The sequence below is a fragment of the Tauraco erythrolophus genome, chromosome 9 (assembly GCF_009769465.1).
Source record: "Tauraco erythrolophus isolate bTauEry1 chromosome 9, bTauEry1.pri, whole genome shotgun sequence".
Taxonomy (NCBI): Eukaryota; Metazoa; Chordata; class Aves; order Musophagiformes; family Musophagidae; genus Tauraco; species Tauraco erythrolophus.
This window is the reverse complement of record NC_141473.1, coordinates 6643739-6668023: the sequence shown is the minus strand read 5'-3', so window position 1 is coordinate 6668023 and position 24285 is coordinate 6643739. Positions and strand designations below refer to the sequence as shown.

General features: G+C 44.0%; 1 protein-coding gene across 1 annotated transcript; it reads left to right on the top strand.

The window, feature by feature from the left end:
- Positions 1-5880: 5880 nt before the first annotated feature.
- Positions 5881-22925, top strand: BAG3 (BAG cochaperone 3). Its single transcript, XM_086616780.1, has 4 exons — positions 5881-6057; positions 17671-18027; positions 20129-20509; positions 22152-22925. The coding sequence occupies exons 1-4, from the start codon at positions 5881-5883 to the stop codon at positions 22923-22925; spliced, it is 1689 nt and encodes a 562-aa protein (XP_086472906.1).
- Positions 22926-24285: the final 1360 nt, after the last annotated feature.

The window sequence follows — 24285 nt, the reverse complement described above, 5'->3', positions numbered from 1 at the left end:
ACAAAGCTGATGGGCATAAGTGGTGACCACTGAGCCATCCTATCCAAATCCACATCTGAACATGAGTGGCAGCCACTGCTAGAGATGGAATGTTTACCCAACTCCTTTAGCAAGGAAATTAGAGGAAAATTATTATAATGAGTAGGATTCACTCCTCTGATCAGGAGAATTTTAGAAATGCCTCCTCCGAATGTTGTGATTTTTTTTTTTTTTTTTTTCAGGAGTATGCAGTCTAAAATTTTCTGCTTGGATTTCCATACTGTATTAAAATTCACCATGGCAAAACTCACTTTTTCATGAGTATACCTATAAGCATGGTTTTGTATATAATTTCATCTTCTGAAGGTTATTGTGCAAGTGAAGATTTGTCCTGACTTTTTGGTTAGTTCAAAGCTCAGCACAGACAAGGTAAGGTTCTCCATTAAAATAACGTGTACGTTCTGTGCCACCCAGGAGTTTTAGCATTGCCTGCTCACTCGTTTGCAGCACTGAGCAGCTCTGTAGGTGTCTATGTTGATCAGATAGCTGATGCAACTGGTAACGCTGTCCAGAAACTCTCCACCTCATATCTGCCCATCCTGTTGAATCCCTGAATGATGGATTTCATAGGTAGGTAAATAGTGATAATGGTAGTGCAGCTGTGGTGTAGCTTTGGTGGGAGCCTGGAGTGAGAGCTTAGCTGGAAGCAGCTCCCAAGAGAAAGGGGGAGGAGGCACTAATGCTTCTTCCAACTCTTCGCAGCTGCTCTTATCAGTGAGCCAGACTTGAGTAGCCAACTACACTCCTAGAAGTGGAGGGGTTGCATTCCTGGCATGGGCCCAAAGAGCTCTTTGTATGGCTAGGAAACCCTCGCGCATCCAAAGCTGAATTCCCAGGCAGACGCTGCTCCAAGAAAGAGAGCCAGAAGGAGCAGAAACTGAAGGACACACATTTGTTTCTCTTTCCCTCTTAGTCTGCTGCCTTCTTTGAGACTCTAGTGTGCCAGAGAAAGAGACAGAGATGCTATCGACTGTGCATCTGCTTCTTCAATTCGAGGGAATAAAAATATTTTGGAAGGATGATTAGGGACAGAGCACCAATGTTATTAAATCAGTTGCAGTACCCACAGAAAATGGAGAAAAACTGCTGCCTCCACATGTGCCATATTCTGCTACTGCTCATAAAAGGATCAATTTACTCATGAAAGAGGATTTTCAAGTTCCCTTTCCAGTTGTTTTTCCCAGCCTCTGTATCATGCCTGCTATTGGGCACACTCAGCTCTGGAAATGGTGATTTTTTGGGACCAGTATTTGCTAGTAAACTTTGAAAAAGTAAACCAGATGTCTAGCCATTTGTGTCACTGCAGCCTGGAGTACAGCACAGCAGTTTTTCCACTAGGTGGAAGCCTGTAAATACTCATGGGTGATGACCACTGCAGCAATTAAAAACGCCGCCTGAGATTGGCTCTAATTCATTCTCCCGATTTCTAACGAAGTAAGGCAAGGTTACCCTGCTCCCTGGGTACAGCCACCTCTTACACCAAAGAGCTGTCTCCTTAGGCTTCTGACTGACTGGCTCAAGAGCAGGGAACAGTCAACTAACAATGCCTATTTTGTAAATATTAATTTAGCTTACATACTCCATTCATAATATATTAGGAAAATGAAGAGCTCTAAAAATCCAGAGCAAATATAGCAGCAAAATCTTCTGCTGCCTATATTCTGGATTGAATTTTGCTTTCTCTGCATACAGATAACAGAAATTAAAGCTGGTTTTGCTGTGTTCACAGCCAGATTCACTCCCTGATTCAAGGCAGGTTGCACTCCAGGTGGAAATAAAAAGGCGAAAGAAAAAAAAAATTTTTTGTACTGGAATTAGCTTCTGGAGTCTTTTTCATGTTCAAAAAATCTGAAATTTGGAAATCCGAATATGTGTTTTGTGAACGCCCAGATTTAGTGTAGTTGCACTGTGATTGCAACAGGTATGTTTAAAAAGCTTTTCTCCATTTAGACAGTACACTCAGCCTTTTGTTTCTCATTGATGTTTTGCATCTTCTATTAAAGTTCATAGGAACTATATTTATCTATGAAATAATTTGCATATTGTTACTGTAACTCCAATAAGCAGATGATATGATCAAGCTATATAAACCATACAATGCCTGCCCCACTACAGCGGAGGGCACCAGATCAGACCATTTGTGGATGGGCATCTATCTACTTCATCAGCAGTTACACTAAATTCTGTACCAAAGAAACATAGAAAATCACGTCAAAGGTGGTCTGTAGCATAAGTGGCAGATTAGTACAAGATTATCAATCACTTTGCATCTTTAATTTTCTGAAGAATGGGCCAAATTTTATCAGTGCCTCTTTTTCTTCTACTGTTGATACAAACAAGTCCACAATTCTGAACAAACCGTGAAGCCAAACATCTCCATTTCTCTGGTTATAGATAGCGGAGAATCTGTAGTTGATCTGTAATTTTTTGCTTTTAGCTGAAATGATTTGTAGACCCAGAGTAGGACATTCAAAATGCAACTAGTGAAGTTCTGGGCTATTCATTATCGATCCTCTGGATTTGGATGAAATGTCAGGCAAAGGAAATCATGCTGGTAGATTCATCATGTCTCTCAAATCTGAAGATTGAGAAACTCTGTGTGCTCACTGCATTTATTAGCAGAGCTTTCGTATGACTCAATCTTAAATGCATCCAGCAGAGGACTTGGACTGATGCCTGCTTAGAAACACAGCAGTAGGCACATGCCATGTGCATCACTTACCCGCAGGTTCATCAATAACAGTTTTCTACAATACCTGATCTAGAACCAACGTTTCAACTCAGTCCTGATTAACAGTGCCTTTTCTATTCAGCTGATCTGCCAAATTGCCACCAGTACTCAGGAGGTAGAAAGTCAATTAGAGCTTACCACAAGACACGTTGTTTCCCAACACACCAGAGATGTCTACTTGTTTATACAACAAATAACAATTATATTGTTACAACAGTGCTGCTTCCAACAACCTGAGCCAGAGCTGCAGTGCATTAGGAGGGAGCTCTCTGCAGCAGGACAGTCCACACAAACACGCTCAGCCATCTCGGACGGATCTGTCCTCGTGTGAATAGTAGATGAAGCAGATCACCTCTGCGGACATTTACTGATCCACCCACCGAGGGAGATGTGGCAGCATGCCATTTTCAAGACAGATAAACACATTAAGACTCTGTAGAGTTTATTAACTCTGGGTAACTACAATTAAGTGGTTCCTAGTTGTAATGGAACAGCCTGGAGCAAATGCTTAGACCAGTACTCCTGGATGTGCAAAGCACTGCATAGACAGGCACCTGGAGAAGTCAGGGCTGCTGTGTTTGTACCTATATGAAGAAGACAGAAAATAGCAAATGTTTCTTGATTGTTTTCACTTCTGAAACGGAACATATAGACCTTGAGCCTGGAGTCTCATCTGAGATTAGCCAGACACTCCAGAGATTTATCTTAATCACAAATTTTCCTGAACCCAAGATTTTTACTTGGCAGTATTCCTACATGAACATTTTCATAAATCATTCTGATCTGAAGGATGGCTAATAAAAACATAAACTAGAAGCCATATTGCCTCAGGGTTGCAGTTATGGCTCAGTGACAGCACAGTATCAGAGAACAAAAAGTGAATCCCTGAACTGCTATCCTGTATCCCTGAATTGCATAATCCCTGAACTGCTATCCCATAGGACCCCCCTACTACCTAGCTGGGGATCCTTTCACCTTCACAAGAAACCAGGCTAAAACCTACCTGTCAAGGAAGACAATGTAATTAACAGAAAAAGCATGAGGTCTAGCCAGCTAAATTCAATCACTAAAATGCTTTTCCTTCTCAGCCCAGACTGCTCTCTCTCCAGCTGGATTCTTGCCCACCCATGGGTTTCTTTCCTGCAGCAGCTCAAGTGAAGCTTGAATCACTAGCCTGTGCTAATTTCTGTGAAATGTAATCTCCTCTGTTGCTTAGCAGGGTGTGCCCTTGCGAAAAATATCTCACTTAAGCCTGTTAGAGACCCCTTCGAATGTTCATTTTATTATTTTTTCACCTACTTGCTGACCTTATTCATCACCTCTGCTGAGGCTATGGTTAGCTGTCAGCTGCAGCAAAACAAAGAAACCCCATTCTTCATGTCTCTGTTTACACTCTATCAGCTACAAACCCCATCTGCATCACTTCCTCAACTTGCACGAGTAATTTTTCTGCAAGACCTTTTAACATCTGTGTCCCCTGTGTCTGAATCAGCTGCTTTTGTTGATTTGGCAAAGACTCTGGCATATGCTACAGAGAACATATGGTCTAAGCATGCCTTTCTGTTACAAGACAGAGTGAAATTCCTCTGCAGATCTCTACAGATTGGAAGCAGAATAAATCTCTGATATTCAGTCTTTTGAAGCAACTGCTGACATTAGTGAGGCTGGGCAGAGGTCTTATATATCACTGAGAGAGCACGAGAGATCGCAAAGATAGGAGGTATGTCCAGGGACAGGCACCACAGTCCAGGACTGATTGTGAGATGCACACGGTATGTGACTTGTTGGTGTAGGAACTAGATAAGTCAGTAATAGTGATAACACAGACAGCTGAAAGTAAATGCTCTGGGAAAAAAGGATCCGTTCACAATCAAAGGTGCACCACAACGAGGACAGAAAACTGGGTCTATGTTGGACCACAGCGTGGTTCTGAGGGTGAGGGATGTGGAGGACAGAAGAGCTGCAGGAATGAAGGAGCAAGTTTGAGCTATTATTAGGTTTGTCAGCGTGATAAACAAACCTCACTCTGTCAAAAGATGAGTATCAGCGCCAAGCAGTGCTGAGAGATCTTTGCTCCTGCCTCAAGCAGGAGGAGATCCTGACTGTCTGCAGGGGTGTGAGCAGGCAGGTTTTTCTGAAGTAAGAGACACTCCGGTAATGAGCATCCATCTCTGAGGAGCAAATACCTTTAATTCCTTGAAGCAAAGAGCTTTGCAGTACGTAACGCCTGCACTTGAGGGACACTGCGCGCTCAGTCTTCTACTTACTGTCAACAGGCATCTGCGGCTGTTTGTGTGACTGTCAGATGACTACGAGTGGTGTAATTGTAAAGTACGCTTCCCTCGAACTAAACACCGAGTGCACGACACGCCGATACAGCACCCGTGGAGAAAGAGGCGCTTTAGAGCTCACAGACACGCTCTTTGCCTTTCGATGGGATTCTGAGCGACACAGACCTGTATTTGCAAAGAGCTGAGAAAGTTCAAACCAGCCGAATCTGAAGAACAACGCCTGCCCACCACCTTCTTTGGGAAGAAACATTATTTTTCATTCATCCATTATAACCTCGAATTACCAGTCGCGGGGCAAGGAGCTTTGGGGAGGAGGTTTGTGCTTTCGCTCACTGCACGGGGCGGTAGGAAGGAGTTAACGGGCGGCCATGCCCCCGCCGAAGGACGCGCTAAGTGTGCCGGGGCGAGCGTGCTGCCACTCGTGCAAAGCCAACCGGGGACGCCCGTCCCGACCCGCGCCCGGTGCCGCCGGCGGCTCCCGGCCGAGCCGTGGTGCTGGGGCCGGGCTGCAGCTTTTGGGGCGGCACGATCCGGCCCCGTGAGGACCAGTCCGGTAACCGGAGGGTCAGCCGAGTCATACTGGAGACAACCAGAAGTTTCCAGCCGGCCAGCTCCGCCGCGTCCCTCCTCCTCCGCCGCCGCGTCCCTCCTCCTCCCATCTTTCGTCCCTCCTCCGCCGCCGCCGTTTCCAGACACTTCCAGCCCCGCGCCTCCGCCCCCCCCGCCCCGCCGGCGGATAAAGCCGCCGGTCCGGCGCCCCCGCCCGGCACTGGACAGACGGCACGGCTCGGTCCCGGCACGGCCCGGCCCCGGCCCGCCATGAGCGCCGCCGCGCACTCCCCGCCGCCGCCGCCGCAGCAGATGGAGGGCAGCGCCGAGCCGCTGCCCCCCGGTTGGGAGATCAAGATCGACCCGCAGACGGGCTGGCCCTTCTTCGTGGATCACAACAGCCGCACCACCACCTGGAGCGACCCGCGGCTGCGGGCGGCGGCGCAGGTACGGCGGGCGGCACCGCGGCGGGGCCCGTGTCCGTGTCCGCGGTGGCGTCCCGTCCCCGAGGGGCGGCCCGGGGGGGGGGTGGGGGGTGCGGGGCGCTGCCCCCAGCGCATGGCAATGCAGTGAGGGCAGGAGCTGCCTTTTGTCTCTGACGCACTGCAGTCCCTTTTTTGTGCATTAAATCATTTGATACCTCGGCGCTGTAATGTTTATTTAAAGTTGGTGAAGTCCACCCGGCCTGCCAGGGAAGACGCGAACCTTGATTTATTTTTCAGCTGTGAACAGCCCAAACAATGAATGCTCTTAAAAAAATTATGAAACCCAGCCCGGACTTTTGCTTGTCGAGTTTTGTTTTCCTTCTTTTTTCCTTTTTTTTTTTTTTTTTTTTTTTTGGTCACAAACTCTCTTGAGTAGCTGGCTGGTCTGGTTTGGTTCTTAAGCATGCTCGGAGAAAAGCCCAATCTTAGACCAAATATGTCCATGGAAGGAGAGGCGCAGAGGGGAGAGCAGCCGTGATTTTGTCGGGGCCCTCAGGAATAGCCCTTTCGGGTCAAATTCTCTCGGTTTTGGGGCATACAGCCCTTTGACCCGCGCTGGTATTTTCGCAGTGCAGTGGCTGTAGGCAGAAAGTGCTGGAAACTCGAGGCGAACTAGAAGTTGCCTGGTGGGAAGACGATTCCCCCGGGGTTTCCGTGCGCTTCTCTGCGAGCAGCACCGCTTCACCCCGGTCGCGCCGGGCTCGGCTCGCCCGCCCTTCCGCGGCCCGGCCGAACGGGTTGGGTTGGGTTCGGCCGCCCGGGGCCCCCGCTTGCAAGGGGGCTCCGCCACCTTCCCGGGCGTGGAGCTCGGCGGCCGGCGCCGGGAGAGGCGGGGGCGGCTGGCCGGGAGCCTGCGGCCGGCTGCCGCCGGCGGTGCGGGCCGGGCCCGGGGAGCCGGCGGCGGCTGCGGGGCGGCAGCGCTCGCCCTGGCTCGGGCAGTGCCCGGCGCACCGAGGGGGTGGAAGGAGGGTGCTGGGCTCCGAGCAGGAGCCCCCTCGTTGTATTGAACGGTATGCTAAACATTTAAAAAAGAATACAGCAGTTGGGAGATACCTGCTGGCTTCGAAACGTATCTTCAGCGTACCTGCTGTAAGTTGGTCTCTCGCAGCTCTCATTTCTCTCCTAAAACGTAAGGATCAAAGCACTCAGTAAGTGGTATTATTTTAAGAACGTAGTGTTTCTTAAAATAGTAATTGCCCAGTTTGTGAGTGCAGACCGTGACCGAAAGCTCGCGGTGAGAGCAGCCTGGTGTTGAAAAGAGATGGAAGGGATGTACCTTTCTGTCACAAATTAACCCCCTTTTCAGCTTTTTAAGGGCTAGTTCGTTTCATCTATAAATAAACGACATAATTCTAGTAATAGTACAAAGAGGTCTTAGAAAAACGTGATTTCATAATATGAATGTTGAGACTGGCATAGGAAAAAGTGCTTAGCTCCTTTTCGGAGGCACCATTTTCGTGCTATAATGAGGCACCTGTTAACACTGGCTGTTATGGCAGTAAAAATAATAAATAACATGGTTTTTATAACCATAAAACATACTTGAGAAGAAAAGTGTGCTGTTTACTCAAAGGCTTTTGTTAGGATCTACCACTTGAAACTAACCCATTTAACAGAAAAGTCACATTTAAGCTGCTTTTGTTAATTGTGTGAAAACAGAGTTTGCAGTACTCTGATGGATTAGTGCCCTGCTTGAGTGGGTGCCTGAAACAAAACCAGTTTTCACCCCTACGTGATGAGAAGTCGGGGGTAATGATTGTGCCAACTTGCAAGGGTTATTACAGATAGAAAAAGTTGCACCTGCTTTTGAATGGCATTTGTGGATATGCTTTTTTCCAAACAGGAAAATCTGTTCCTGCTCACTGTAAGCAGGAATGTGTCTATGCTTGGGGATCGTTCATTGAGAGAAACGCGACCAGAGATGAATATGGAAAATTGTTGATTTTTGGGAGTCCCTGTCTAATGTTGTTTAAAGAAAAAACCCTCCAGTTTATGGTGATAGAAGTTGTGTGTAACTGATCTCATACAGCCATTTGTCAGAGCCTTGAGTTAAGAATATCTGCTGGAATTAATGGAGAGCTTCTGAAATTGTTTTAAGTACCAGTATTTCACAAGGACAGGAACTATTTAGCAAAAGAATCTTAGAATCAGGCCCAGGGAAAGTATTTCTCTTTCTAAATAATATTTTCTTAGTCAGACAATGCCAAAGAAGACAGATTACCCACTGACATTGAATTTCAAAGCCAGCAGTGATTTTTGAAAGCTTTGGACTCTTTTTTTGTGTGTGTGTGTTCTTTTGTTTGTTTATTTCTTTTTTTTTTTTTAACCTAAACAGGTAGGAAGGACAAAATCACACATGTAGACAGAAAGGGAGACTAGATGTGAACAGCTTTCTGGTTTCCCTCATTCTCCATCTAGCTTACATGAGAACTTGGAGCTTTTAGAAGTGATCTGAAAATTGCAAAAGCTGACTGTGCATGTCAGACTTGATGCACCTTTCAAGGATGATTATACAAAGATCAAACTTGTACTGACTTTATTGCTGCCTTGCTTTCACTGAAATCAGCCAGTGAAACTAGCATTTTTTTAATCACCTTTATGATGGTCTTTAGCTAACTGTTACTATCAATATTTTCTCTCTGAATATTTGTTCCCTGTCTAAAGAGACCTAGGCAATGAAATGAGACGTTACACTGTAAGTGGACAATGAATGGAGCATAGGTCTAAAGCTGACTGAGCTTTTCTAGCCAAGTAATATAGCTGAGACTGTATTAATAATGAAGTCCCATTTTTCCCAAGTGGTTGGTCTTGGTCTTTTCATTTACTCTAGGCTTGACATCAGTGTAAGTGTTGGCTGCAGTAAACTGTACCAGATACATAATCAGGTAGAATGAGAAATGGCTCTTGAAAATTTTAACCGATAACAGAGCCATTTCAAATCAACAGAACCAGACCTTGATTGTGCATTTAACTATGTATTTTAGATGTGTTCGTCAGTTCAAATGGCTCTCATTTTCTCAGTCTGATCTTTTTTTACCCACGTGAAGGATGGGTGTCCTTCCTCTGCATGTTTAGTTCTGTTACTTGTATGAAATCATTGCAGTATAAGGCTGGACTAGGGAGACGTTCCTGAGAAAGGACAGAATATTTACCATACTACAGTGAGAAATGAGCCATGACTTTGCGAATGACTAAAAAATATTTATTAACAAAACTTCTTGGTAGACTAATGATTTTTTTGTCAAATGCCTAATTAGCTAGTAGTAAGACATTCAAAGAATAAGGTATAATCAATATTGTAAAGCACATAAATGCATACTTTGACTAAAAAAAGTGTTTACTGTCAATGTCACTCTTGTTCCTGTTCTGTGCTGGTTTTGGTAGAACTACTGATTACCTGTGCGTATCTATTGTTGGTAGTTTCTGAGTTGACTTATGCCATCACAGCTCAGCATGCTTTCTGCAAGATTGTCTGTAATTCCCCAAAGTGTTGATAAAAATAGACGATGTTTAAAGAAGAAAACAGAAACAGGGCTTGTATAAGTATTGATGCCCCCTCCATATGTTGTTTCCACATGCAATAAACCCAATGGGAAATACTGCAACTAAATATAGACTAAAGGAATTGACTGTGCTGAGCTTCACCGAACAATTATTAAAGTGATCGATAGCTCACTAATGCCTTAGGTTTGAGATAAAAGCTGTACCAGCGAGCCACAGAGTCTGGGAGCAGTCATAAAAGTGAATTATTTATCGGTTGCAACTATGACTGCATAGGCCTAAACAAAGGAAGAAGAAGCCATTTTACCCTCTTACTGGTGGCTGCGATCATATTTGGGGAACAACTAACCACACCTCAGTTTCCATCCTCACCCTTCGTGACTGTTGCCTCTCTTTTCTCTCTGCTTCCCCAAATAAGTCTTAAGTCACTCAATTCCCATCTCTTTAGCAGTGAACTTATTTTTGAGCACTGACTTCTCACGTTCGAGTCGACTGAAAAATTCTTGGTAGACCAAATTAGAAATTGCATTGAGAGTTCGATATAGCCTCTCTGAAACTCTGCATCTTTTGCTGTGGTCCACATCAGTGGAAGGGAATGTAAGACTAGGTAACAATTTGCGTCTCGTACCTGTAGTGTTTTTGTGCTGATGGGCATTCTGTCACAGTCAGGTTAATAATTTAGTTACTGGATTAAAAAGTACTGCATATGAAAAGGCATAATATGTAGGAGTGGTAAAATTACCAGCAGGGGGTTTTTGGAAGGCTGCATACTAGCTTTGTCCACATTCCCTGAAGCTGCTTTGTGTAGTTATTTAAAGGGTCCCTTGATAGAACATGGTAAGCAAGGAGTTAATTTATGGAGATACCAATTAATCTCAAAACAGGGGGTGGATCAAATCGGAAATAAGAGAAAGGAACATGAAGAAATGACGCCAGAAATAACACGGCAGCGTCTGGGCAGTCATGCAAGAGGAAAAGCAAGGAAGGTCTTGCATGGTTCTGTGTAACTCCTGACACAGCATACCTCTTACCTAAAGGAGAAGAGAAGAATACTTGTGCCAGGTGACAGCATTCTCACCCTAGGAATCATATTTTTAACACTTAAAACGTGTACACAGGCAGGACTTTTCCATAACCACATGGCAAAAATAGAATTGTTCCCACTTGAACCATGATAAGGCAGGTAATGATCCAATAGGCTTTGGGGTATATAGACAGTATCACTCTCTAGCTGAGCTCAGTCTCCACCTTTTTTTTGTGGTAGCTGTGCCTTGTCTTCATGCCAAGTTACATATAAATATGAAATAGAAGAAACGGCTTGTTCACACAAATTACATTCCTTAATTATAGACGAAAAATGCTGTGTCTTCAACTATATTGCAGAAGATGTTGGTTTGATTACTTTTATTTTTCCTTCTTGGTTTCACAGACAGGAAAGTGAGACAAGGAGTGGTGAAGTGACTTGTCTAACACTGCCCAGTAGCGCAGGTAGCATGAAAGTATGTTTTTATGGCTGATGGCAAAGCCTTGAACTGATAAATTGGGTGCAGTGTAGTTAGTGTTTTTATAGTGTTGGAAAATTGCTGTTTAAGGAAGTGAAGTCAGAAGACTGCTGTGTGCAAAATGAAATTTAGATGAAGATGGAGACCCTGACTGTGACCTGTGAAATTCACAGCCGACTCTTCAGTAGTTAGCTACTTATTCTCCTTTTTTATGGGGCTGTGCTTTCTTCCCTGTTCCAAATTTCTGGCTCACAGCTAATAGCAGGAAAGCAACAGGTTGACTGCCTGCTTCTTAGGTAAGCAGGCAGTGAACAGAAATAACTGAATGAAGTGTGTCATTCTCATCACCCTTGACAAGGATATTTCTGCTCGCGCTCTAAAGGGCTTTTCTTTAACCCCGTCTGTTAAAGCCGACGAGATGGGTGGTGATACTAGCTCTCCTAAGAGCTCTCTGCTTTTCATTTTTTCTTTTGCTTCTTTCTCTGAACATATTCACTTTGTCCCATTGGACGCTTTCAGTGTGTGGGCCAGCTTCCACTTGCAGGCATAAAGGGCAAGTGTTGTCATGTCTGCACCAAGGTGTTTTAGCTTAAGAAGTACTCATCTTGGTCATAAAAAAGAACAGTTTTAGTTCCTGAAACAAGATTAGTCTGCAAGATAGCCAACATGTTTGCTCCAGTAAGGCTCTCCATTCTGGAAAACTTAGGATTAGATTTCTCCGTCAACTTTTAATGGTGTTTTATGTATTTCTAATGACATCATTGCGCTCCCATCAGTTAGAGCATACGTTAATGTAATACTTGTACAATGCAACACGGTAATTACAAGAGAGAACAAAAGGCCTATTTGCCTACACGTGTGTACATGAGGAAATGACACTCAGCATTCAACAAGTTAAACAGCAAAAGCAGCTTGGTGTGTATAAATGGGTGACATGATGTGACTGACACAAAGTTCTACTGAGACAGCTCATGCGACTGAGCTTATTTATTCATGGTTCCCTTCAGTCATTAGCTAATGATATCTTGCTCAAATGTCTATGTGCTCACTGTATATATTTAAGCGCAAATTGTGAGTAAAAGAGTGAGAATGTAAAAATCTTCAGTGGCTGAAGCATGGCAGTAGAAAGTTAGGGGTCAGCTCTGAGAGCAGATCACTCTCCACCTTCCTACTTGTATAGTTCTCTGGGAAGTATTAATGAAACGTATTTATGGTAATGTAGTATTAATAGGCTTAAACACAGAGCACTGTTGAGAAACTTTTTAGTGCTTTAATCAAGTTACAAGGAATACTTGGATATGCTGATGTCTATCAGTAGCAGAGATAGTGTAGTAGTTTTGATTTGTCTAGTTAGTGTAACAGAGAAGAAACAAAAAAGGTCTGGCCAAAAGTAAAATACAAGCAGGTATGGAATCCAATTCTAATGGTGAAAGTTTTGCCTTTCCATGACATTTTTTTTTTTTTTAAATAAATAGATTTGGTACATCGTCCTTAGATTTGAATATTAGATATTACTGGCTTTTTTTGTTTATTAATGGCAAGTTCTGATAAAAAGTAGATTTGAGTATATGCACAAAGAAAACTTTGTTGTATTTCAGTCACTCGGTTATATTGTTGTATTCTGTGTTGAAGAGACAGAATCATACTACTTACTCCCTTCTTCCTGAATACATAGAATCCAGGCTTAAAATCATGGGAAGTGTGCTGTCAAGTCAGATTTTTGTCAGATACTGGCATTTTCTCAGTCATTTGACCAACCAGAATACTTTTTATTTGATTGATAACTCTTTACAGCAGCAGCTTAAAAGTTCAGAACCATACTGAAGTCAGTAGACCACCTGTTTGCATATAGAAAGAGATAGTTCCTTTCTTGGTAATGTTTGTAAAATTTGTGTTCCTTTGCTAGATAACATTTACAAAACAAGTACAATTTAAATATTTGCACGGCTGCTCTGTAAGAGCTACAGAGGTGCTAACGGTGTGTGTAGTACACACATGCTTTAGAAAACCAAATTTACTGTACTACAAATAATAGCAGTACAGGTCAAGAAAAATTCATGAATGTGGCAGCAAAACTACTTTTTAACTTCCATTTTGTAGACGATTTTAGTATGAGGAATGAAAAATGTATTATGCAAGCAGTTTCAAAAGGGAGATTCCAAGTTTGATACAACTATTCAAGTAATCTGGTGTGCATACAGAATATTTTGACAAATTTTGTTCTATGGGTAGAGCCCTCTGGATGACGTCAGTGGCAATTTGCTAGCATCAGCAGTGACTGCATTTGCAGGTTTCTGTGTTTCAGTTTGGAATAACACTTGAGCAGTCGCTGGGACACATGAGGAGTTACGCCATTATCCACTCTGGATAGATAGTACAGCTCTACAGGGAGTTTTGTTGCAGGGTTATGTTTTCCTCTTCCTGTTGCTTTTCATTCCAGTGGCACACAGTGTCAGAATTCACTTAAAAGCTGAGCAAGTCTGAGGATTTTAGCGTCACTCCTGACCATGCCCTTCCCATGGGAAGCCAAGAGCAGGATGTGGGGGTATGAAGTGTTTTTTCCAGTTGCACAACTTGTGCTGGCTGCACCTTTATTTATCATGGTGATGGCCTCACAACAGAAATGCATGTCCTCATCCCGAGAGGTGGGAGTGCTGTCATTCCTCCTGAGCAGATGTCCCAGCACGGCTCGGCTGTCCCACTCACAGCTTGTTCAAAACACAGCGATGCTTTTTGCTGTCGTTCGACTGGTGACGATGACTCCTTTGTACTTGCTTGGCACCTTCTGAAATGGTGGATTTGGTCTGAGCTTCTGGTGGTGCTTCTGGCTACCTGAAGTGTAGGTCAGGACTGTTACCAGAATTTTTTAGCCACTTGAGGGAGTTTTTTGCATTTTTGTCCTCCCTCCTTTTTGGGGATTCTGTCTCTTACATGTAAAATGAAGATGTGATCACAGCTGGGATTCCTGCAGTGCCGATTGTCAGTCCTGGTACTTATAGGAAAATTCATTGGTATTCTGTTGCTTATAATTACTCTCAATTTTATTGTCAAAGAACTTCTTGTTTCCTTGTGTGAGGGCAGCAGAAATGGAACTAATTTTTTTAATGCAGAAATCTGAGTTGGGTTCCTGTTTTTTATACCTAAACTGGGAAGGGTGATGGAGTAAGGCTTGTCATTCATTATTGGTCATAATCTCGTTGCGCAGATTTGTGTTAAATGTGAGCTCTAGGCTTTTTCAGATAACATGTTTGTTAATATAACGAGCAAGAGCTATATTTGATAGAAAGCAAATAAAACAAAAAAAGGGACATTTTTGGTCTCCTGGCTGGCTGTCTTGTGAAATTTAGGAACTAAAGCATTTGGAGGGAACCTGCGAATCTCTTCTCCATAGCATTACGACAAGAGTTTTTCAGAGCTTGGTTCCACTCTTCCTCGCTTGTCACAGTGTCCCCAGGCACAGCTGAGCTGCTCCTGAAGTCTTCCAGAACCTGTTTGTCCAGGCTGGAAACACAGGCTTCCTTGCACAAAATAGAGAATTGCTTTGGCCCAAAGCCTGACTGTGGGGGTATTGGGATCTGCATGTATTTGCTGTTGTGCTGGATTCTCACTAAAACCAAACCCAAACCACTTGCAGCCATCTACCTGAACCTCAGGCCTCTTTAGTCTTTGCTCATAGTGCTGTGGTGTCCTTCCTTAGTGCAGGGTGTTCCAGAGTACATGGATTCTGCGTTTTCATGGGCCTATGAAAAGGTGGGAAGAAAGGGAACAGGAAAGAAGGAATGTTGCGGATGTGGTGATACAAACTGGCTAACATAAGAAACCATTTATAGAGTTAAATATGATTTAAGTGTTGAAGAGAACAACGTGGCTCAGGAAGAGCAGGTGGTGAGAGCACCTTTCCTAAATCTGACCTCTCTGCCTCAGAGCTACTGATGGTGGGAAAAATAAAAGGATGCTGCATTTGTTCCTTTACCGAGGACTGCTTCAATATGGCTCCACTGTTAGACATACACAAACAAGTCTTTTGTGGTTGGCAGACCTGACTACGGGTGGGGGGAAAAAGGCCTGGAGCAAAGGACCAATTTGAAATGCTAACTTCACACAGAAGCAGCGTAGGTTTTCTGAAGCTGCAAGAATGGATAAAATTGTGAAAGTATGGTTTATGCTGTGGCTCTTAAAGAGGGGCCAGTGTTTCCATTAAAAAAAGAAGTATTAAACTTGCCAAAAGTTTCACTTCAGATATAAACGGAATTGTTTGAAAAAGCAGTCCAACCTGTTTTCCTTTGTTTTCATGCTGCTGCTTTTGTATTTCTTACCAGGGCTTAAGTTGCAGAGGCAGATTCCTCAGGTTGCCAAGACAGTTCAAAACGAGGGCAGAAGACAAGGGAAGGGAAGCCCATGGTCAGGCTTCTAAGAGGGGTTTCATGGAGGGCGGGGGGAATGGGATACAGTCCGTGTTGAAGCCTTGGCAAGGATTTATTGTTGTGGATTACTCCAGAAGATTGAAGGGCTTATTCCCAAGTGGGGCAGTTCAAAACATTGCAGACCCCTCAAGTGCCAAGAGAGAGGAGCTGGCAACTGATCCCTTAGGGCAGAGTTATTGTACGCCCAGGTGGAGTGGAGCACCCATGGCTGAGAGCCTTCTTATGCCAGGACATCTGAAGGTGCTGCTGGCCCACTCAGCTCCTAAACCCTTCCCAGCACCGACCCTTCCCGTGGGGAGTCTGACAACGCTGGAAGTGAGTGAATCTCCTTTTTATAGCTGTGGGAGCCGTGCCGGTAGGTGGGGTGGCTGGCTCTGAACTCTCGGATTACACCCGCAGCCCGCTCCCTTCATCAGGGAGACTGTGCCGAGCAGCTGGCGCACGCGGGGCGCAGAATGCACGGAGTCAGCGCGGAGCGGCAAGGTGCTTCTTCCGACTGTCGAATCATCAGTTTCCCTCCCTGCTCGGCTCTGCTCGCCCGGCAGACGTTTGGCTCTGAGGCCGCCTTGCATTGTTGCTAGCTGAGCGCACCTCAAATTTATTTTCCGGCAAACGAAGTTTGCTGGCGTGACTGTGTGTCCCTCCAGATCCCGGGAGAGATGGCTGCTGCGAGCGCTGCGGATTCGGGATTAGCTGGTGGAAGGTGAACTGGCAAACAGTTGTTGGTCCTTGAGGTCCTGAAGCCCCTAGACAGCCTGCGTTGAGCAGAGGAATGTGGTTTCCCGGTAGGGTGAATTTGAAATGACTCACTGATGGCAGTGGATCCTGGTGCAGACCTTGGCGTGAGATCATCCTTGTTCTGCAACTAGAAAAGCCAACTCCAAATTACTTCTCTGTGCGAACTTTCTGGGCCTGGCTCTCCTCTATGCTGCTTTCAGAATTTTTCCTTTGTGGAGAGTTTTTTTAAATGGGCAAAAGGAAATGCAACATCAGGGCTCTGACTTTGAATTTGTTCCTTTCAGTACTTGTCATCTTTAATTTATTAGCTTACCCAAATAGTAGCCTTTTCTCTGCAGTTTCATTGATTACAGGAATTCTCAGAAATTACGTTTTAAGGGGATACTGTCATATAGGAAGAACACTCAAAATCTGGTTGGTGAATTAGTTAGTTCTTAATGAATTAGTATATTAATGTGTACATAAGTGACATTAAATATTTTTGCAGCTTAAACACCTCTTTAAAAATAGGGTTTCCAACACTTGCACCATATGTCCCCTTATTAAATTCTCCTCTTACTGAATAATGACATTACCCTCTGAATGACAGAGGTGCTTGTTACATGATCTGACTTAGAGATACATCTGGAACTTGGCCCTCGCAGGGTCTCAAAATAGAATGACCGATGCAGGAAGAACTTACTAGAGGACTTGAGGGCTCTTAGTACAAACCACTTCCACTCTTGCTAGAGCTTTGACATTGTCCAGTGAGCGTACTCAGACAATGCAGGGATTTATTTTATCTTGCCTTTTCAGCGTTTTCCTCTTTGTTACGCTATCCTGTCTTCCCCTTTCCTCTCCTTCAACGTTTACTGATCTGAATTCTTCTGTTGCTGAAAGTGAATATACCCTTCAGTATGCGGCATTAGTAACTTTTTAGGTAGCCAGTGGGAAGAACAGCACCAGCAAACATTGCACTTCTGATGGGACTGGAAGTTTCTTGTCAGATGTTATCTATAGCACTTGGTGGGTTCTGAGAGGTGCTATGGAAGTGTCTCTGGTCCCACAGGCACTTGTTTGGAGCAGCTCTGTCTGAGTTGGGGGTGGGCTGGTGGCTAAATGCAAGTAACGTATTTTAAGTAAGAAACCCTGTTGTAATTAGGTAGGTATTTTAAGGGCTAAGTTGGTATATACAAGAAGTGGAGGAGAAAGACTAGTACTTAAGCAGATTTTTAGCTTACTCTCGTCTCTTGCCTGCAGATTTGGAGTGTTAGCACCTGCTCTTGGCTGCCCTGCAGGGACCCAAGAGGGTCTGAACTTCTCACACGCAGCTGATACTACTTTCAGGACAGACCTTTAAGGCAGCTTTTTCTCACCGGGTGTTTTGAGCTGAGCTACCAGCAAGTACTATGTGATGTTTTTAACTTCTAGGAAGGCCAGTCGTCAGCAAATGGTCCATCTCGTGATAGCCCCAAGCAGCCACCAGCAAGAGAAGGAAACATGGGATACCCCAAGCTCCGGGCTGGCTATATCCCTATTCCCGTCATCCATGAGGGCATCGATGGCAGACAGCAGCACCCGTGCTTCTCTGCTCCGCAGCCTGGTGTGCAGCGCTACAAGACGGAAGCTGTGCCCACCATGACGCAGGCACAGCCACCTCTAAGAGGGGCCTATGCCGGTGCCGAGTCCCCTCCGAGGGGACCAACAGAGGCTTCTCAGCCGGATAAACAATGTGGACAGACAACGGCAGCTGCAGCAGCCCAAGCGCCGGCCGCACACGGACCCGAGGTAACTCGTCAGTGTTGCTGGGGTGTGTTTGCATTGGTCTTTGCAGCATTTGTGACCTGAATGTCACACGGGTACTTTATCCTTCAGAAAGCCAAACTTGCCACAGGATTACATTTTCCCAATACTTCTAGAGTATTAGAGTGCAAAAGTGCACCGTCACGGCAGGATATGTATGAAAGGTTTTTTCTAGCATTGCCTGCTTTCATGCTGGAATGATTCTGCGGAAATAAATGCATGTAAATGGCTTATGTGAAAAGGGAGCTTCTGAGCTGTTGAAGTCCTGCAGCAGGGGAGGATTGGTTTAGGGTTTAGGGTTTATACTGGTTCCCTCTCAAGCAGAGGATACAGTCAAGTCTCTTGTGTTCTGCACTGTGAGTCAGAATCTGCAAGTGAATGAAGTGAGAGACACACAAAAGTGGCTGGTTAGCTAACAAGCCAGGCCACTTCAGAAGACCTACTGCTGTGATCTTTGCTTTCCAATTAAATATTTCAGTTGTGTCGAGTGTATAGATTTACATACATACAGTTTTAAAAGTGAATTGTACAGTATTTTTGTCCTTCAGCAGCATGTTAAAATATTTTCAAACGATGAACTTCTTTTAAAAAAGTCACCCTGCTTGCTTTGTGTCTCAGAAGGTAGGATTTTGGTTTGCCTGCGCTCTCTAGAGAATTAGCAGAATTGGTATTCTTGTGATACATGGAAATACCAAGCTCATTTCTACGCAGAGATGAGCAGGAAATTCAGCCTTCACCAATCTGAAAATATATATCATCAGGTCTGTAATTCAGCCGTGGTGGCTTTTTCTCTGAAACCTGTTTGGAGTCTGAACAGCATAATTAAAATTCTGTTAGCAGGTTTTTCAGCCGTCTTGACTAACGATGCCTTGTCCATGCAGTACCAGGACAAGAGGCTCAGCTTTTCTTTTTCCCAACACTGTACAGCTTTGTCTTGTACGCAGAGTGGCTTCAGTAAGAGGCACAGAAGACACGTTCCTGAAGTCCTCTGAGATAACTACCGAGGACCTCAGAACTCGCTGTTACAGACTTAGGCAGTGCAGTGTGGGTGTCAACTGACCAGAGCCTGTGATTGTGCCTTTATTATGTCAACATGGCCACCAGTAGTGGCAGTGATGGGTACCATAATACAAAACAGCATTTATTTATTTAGGGTTGCTGTTTCCTGGGCAACTGAGCAGTTCACCAGCACCAAAAGAGGGGTCTTGTTCCCCTTCCTCTCCTGCCTTGCCTGCCCTTCTCTTGTCTTCTGGCTATGTCCTCTCCTCTACCAGCTCCAGTCTGACCTGGCCTTTCACTGAGCCGTGTAACAGACCTATTAGGAAATATTTTTTTCCTCTTGGTGAGTGAAACTGGTCAGAGACGAGCCTGACAGCTGCTGGAGTTGGTACGAAGTAGGTGAGGTGATGGATTGGAGTAGCAGGAGGTGGGAGGGAGCTGTGAGCAAACAAACTGCCTTTGCCCGAACTGCAGACCCGTAACCTGGAACATGCTGGTGCTCACTTCTGCTAGCAGCAGGTCTAAGCTAGTGCAGCTCTCGCCGCTGGTGCCAAGGGGCTGAGGTGTTTGAAGGTCTTGGGGGGGAGAGGAGACGTTAGCCATATGTGCATTGCCATAGCCTGTTACCAAATTACGTGCTTTAAAAAAAACCCAGACCAAACCAAATCTGTTGGTGTGTCTGGGATCAGAAGTCTAAATGTTGTGTGCCTCTGTTAGGGGTTTGGTTTTCTCTCCAGCACATAATTTGTTTGCTTAACTTTATTTTGCCTCAAATTTAACAGGTTTAGACAGGAACAGCCATGCTAAAGCAGGAAACATTGTGACTGAGCATCCACTCCCTGCTTGTTTGAGGGCTGGGAATGCTGTAGCTCAGGTTTGTACTTGTTATAATGATGCTCTCTCACAACTTCTGTGGTTTGTCTAGTGAGGCGCTTGGCCAAAAAAAACCCAAGGAAGTGGATCCTTTGCGTGCTGGAAACAACGAGTTCAGTTTCTATGACCGTCTCCTTCCTTTCTCTTTGGAAATAAAAAGTTCTGTGAGCAGAAAACAGTCAAAACTTAATAATGGATTTTGTTTTCATGACAGCCTCAATCTCCTGGAGCTTCTGATTCTTCAACGGTTTCCCCTCAGTCCTCTGGCAGACCCAATACAGGAAGCCATCAGCTTCCTCGTGGTTATATTCCAATTCCTGTGATCCACGAAAATATCCAAAGGCAACCAACGCAAGTCTACCATCAGGCACAGAAGACACACTACCCTGCCCAGCAGAGCGAATACCAAGCCCACCAACCGGTGTTTCACAAAATTCAACCAGATGAGAGGGAGCCTAAGACAACACGAGCGCAGTCTCCGTTCAGAGTGTCTCAGAGAGGCTCATCGAGCCGCGAAAGTTCACCGGCCAGAGTTACCACCCAGATGCAGCCCCCAGCTCCCATCAGAGTGCAGACAGTTGTAGACAGACCCCAGGTACGTAGAGTGTGGAAGGGAATTACCTGCCAGGTATTCTGTCCAGTGTGGTAGAGCTGAAAAATTGCTCATGCTAACAGGTATATGAAAGCATGTAAAGCAGTCTCCATTTCTGGACTTAAACAAACTGGGAGGTACTGAGATAATACCAGCAGCAAACTGCCTTTCCACCTATCAGGATTGTGGAGTCTTCGGGTCGCGGAAATACGGTTTGACATGCAATTTGATTTCGCTCTTGTCAGAGTATAATTTGGTGTAATTACACTGAGGTCACTGATGTTGCATTATGTTTGTGAGAAGACAATGAGGTCTGCGGGATTTGTGGCATCTGTATAAATACACCTCATGATGTCTCAGAACCATTTAGGATAGCATCAGATGCACAAAGTAATTTTAGTTATGAAGAAGGAAGATCAGCAAAATCTAGTCTTAGAGCTTTTTATTTTTCCTACAAGAGGCTGCTCTTCCTCATAGAACATGTTGCTCATGGAACACTTTTTCCATGTTAAAATTCTTAACTAAAACTACAGTTAAACACTACTGGGAATTGACAACTGAGTGTGTGTGGAAGGGGGTATGTATAAGAACAAGCCTTGATTTCCTCTCTGGAGAAATTGCACATGAAAAATGACAAGCAGAATTAGGTTAGTATTTTGGAATACCTGGATGTTAGGACAAAACAATGAAGACTTCAGATTTAATGGCATATCCTAGGCTATAATTCCCATTTATTTTTACGGGTGAGAATTTGAGCTCCCTAATCAAATTTTGTGTAATGAGTAAAGCAGTAAGAGTTTGTCAGTGCAGGCCGTTTGCTTACTTGGTTAGAGACAAACGTAGGTATTTTACTTCAGCTGCCTAAATCCATGAGAGCTGGATCTAGCACCTTCCCAAAAATCACTGTGTATGTGCACGAATAAGTGAAGAGGGTAGCAAGGGAAGGAAAATGCAGATCTTGCAAATTCCAGTTTTCTGCTAAGATTTCAAAACTAATCTCAATTTCGAGAGATTTCTGATTTGATGACACATCTGTAGTAACCCGAGGGATTGTCTCTAATCACTACAGTGTAATAAGATTGACATAGTAACATCTGCTGAAGATAAAACCCAGTAAAAATAAGCACTAGCAAAAAAGAACTGTCCTGAAACAGGAACAGAATGGGAATAGCCCAAAACATGACTAAAACTCAGCTAAGTAGTTAGCTTTTTAAGAAACACTAGCTCTTAGTTAGTGACACACTGAGGATGAAACCTTGACTGCACTGCAGTCAGCTGCAAAAATCTCCTTGACTTAAGTCAGGTGAGGGCTTTGCTCTAAGGTCCTGTCTTACAAAACTGCTTGTAGGGCTGATGTTTAGCGAGCATGGGCAGGGTTTGGTGGGTTGAATTTTTAATGTCTTTGAGAGTTGGTTGGTGCTTGTAATCTGCAATAGCTTGAAAACAATAACTGAACTATTCAGCACAGTGCTTTTTTATTTTAAAACAGTAAAATTCAGCAATGCACAGGAAAGATTAATCATCTGTTGTGTGTGAAAATTGCACTTCTAGAAGTACAGAAAATTGGATGTTAAGTTACTTGTTCTTTGGAATGAAATGAGCATTGTTCATTGTGTCTCAACACAAACTTGCCTTGCTCCACCAGGTTTCTCAGCAACCAGTCCCACCTCAAGAGCCACCAAGACCACCTCCACCACCTGAAGTCAAACCTGAAAACAAAGCAGTTCCACCACCCGAAACTGAGGCGCCGTCAACATACATCCCAATTCAGGTCACCCACCAAGAACCAGATACTAAACTACCACCCCAGAAGCCTCCAGCCATGGCAGAGAAAGCTGATAAAAAGGTTCCCTGCCCAGCTAAGATTGTTCCCGCACAGGAAAGGCCTCCTCCTGAAGAAACAGTGACACCGAAGACAATGGAAACAGGAGAACCTCAAAAACATCCTGGTGTTTTGAAGGTGGAGGCAATTCTGGAGAAAGTACAAATGCTTGAGCAGGCGGTCGACTCCTTTGAAGGCAAGAAAACTGACAAAAAATACTTGATGATTGAAGAGTATTTGACCAAAGAGTTGCTAGCCCTAGACTCAGTGGACCCTGAGGGTCGTGCTGATGTGCGCCAGGCCAGGAGAGATGGTGTAAGGAAGGTCCAGAACATTTTGGAAAGACTTGAACAGAAAGCAGAAGATGTCCCAGAACCAGTTGAAGTTGATGGACTTCAGCCAAATTTGCCAGAGCCTAAGCCACCACAGGAAATCATGGAGATTGAACCTGTGGTAGTCAAGAGTAAGGGAGATACCAGTAATAAAGATGCTAAAGAGGAAACCAAAATAGAAAGACATCAGCCTGAAACTAAGGAAGAAGTGTTTACCAATCTCGCCACTACGACAAACACATCTAGTAATCCAACTGAACCATAGCCCCATGCTGAGATTAAAATCTCTCAGACTTTATAACTTAAAGTGTGTTTAAGTGAATTTTAAGTTGCATGCATTTCCAGAGCTCTTTTCAACTGGTTTTTAATCAACATAGCAGCTTGGAACACAGTAAACACTTTGTTGGGGGAAGGAGGGAGTTAGAAAGAAAGTAATGCATTTATCCTTTATTCTTACACTATGTAAAAGACATTTTTCAAAAATAAACCCTGTACATTAATCACTTGAGTGGAAAAAAAGCCAAACACAACAACCAACTACTTCAGGGTTAATATTGATGCGTGTTTAGGATGTATTCTTGTGCAGGTGATTTTTGTAAAATCAGTTGCCTACATTGTCAGAATAACAATCCTTCTAGAAGTGTAGCCACTCTTGACAGTAATGTTTTTATTTTTAATGTTCACAGTTGGGCACTTTAAGTAATGATGGGTAGAAAGTGTGTAAGAAACTGTAGGGATATTTATATGTGTGCAGGACTTCGATGCTATATTTTAAGAGGGAAATAAAATAATATAGAAGCCTAATTTAGTCTTGTGATTTTATAAGCTGGAAACATAAAGGCAGTAATGGGTTTCACATACACTCTTCCAAAGGGATTTCTTTTAGTACATCATTGGAGTTGAAGCTGCTTTCTCAACAAGACCAAGATGTGCCTTTCTCCATTCACTTGCTCCCTTTTCATGTCATTGCTGTATCACATATGTGGATTGAGGAAGGAATTTGGCATAGCATTTCCTTTTTTCTCTTTCCTCTCTCTGCCCTGGGAGTCCCCATTTAATAGAAATGTTTATAACATTAAGAAATCCATACCTACTGCAGTTGTCTCTCAGAAATTTTCTTTACAGCATCTTAACTTGTTCTGCAAAGTCATTAGCCTTTTATTAACACCTACTACTCAATTTCCAGCCAAATACACTTTGTGTTCGTAGAGCCAATATGACGAAGAGGTAGTCCTCTCATCTTGTGAGCAGTTAAGCAACACTTTGTGGTTGTTCTGAGTGATTAACAACTAACGCTTAAGCAAGGGACACAACGTACTTCAGCTACCTCCATGTCAAACGAAAGCAGCAGAGTCAGACCAGTGCAGAACAAGTGCAGGGGAGGAAGGAGACCTAACCAAGCTCCAGAAGTTACCTTTGACTTGTGTTTGTAAAATGAACAAATCTTTTTTCACCTGATAGCATATGTTCACAGCATATGAGGAAAACTTCTAATATGGCTGCTCAAGGCAATTACTTACTGAATTATACTCTCAATCATGAGATTAGACTGGAAATTAGATTTAAACCCATCTGAAAACCTGGTTGTAAGAGGCAGGTTGAGAGTGGTCATCTAGAACTGTCAC

Excerpts from the sequence above, each read along its gene's own strand:
- BAG3 (XM_086616780.1), top strand. The coding sequence starts at position 5,881 with ATGAGCGCCGCCGCGCACTCCCCGCCGCCGCCGCCGCAGCAGATGGAG. Across the intron at positions 18,028-20,128 it reads CGGCCGCACACGGACCCGAG|CCTCAATCTCCTGGAGCTTC; the intron begins GTAACTCGTCAG and ends TTTTCATGACAG. Across the intron at positions 20,510-22,151 it reads CAGTTGTAGACAGACCCCAG|GTTTCTCAGCAACCAGTCCC; the intron begins GTACGTAGAGTG and ends TTGCTCCACCAG.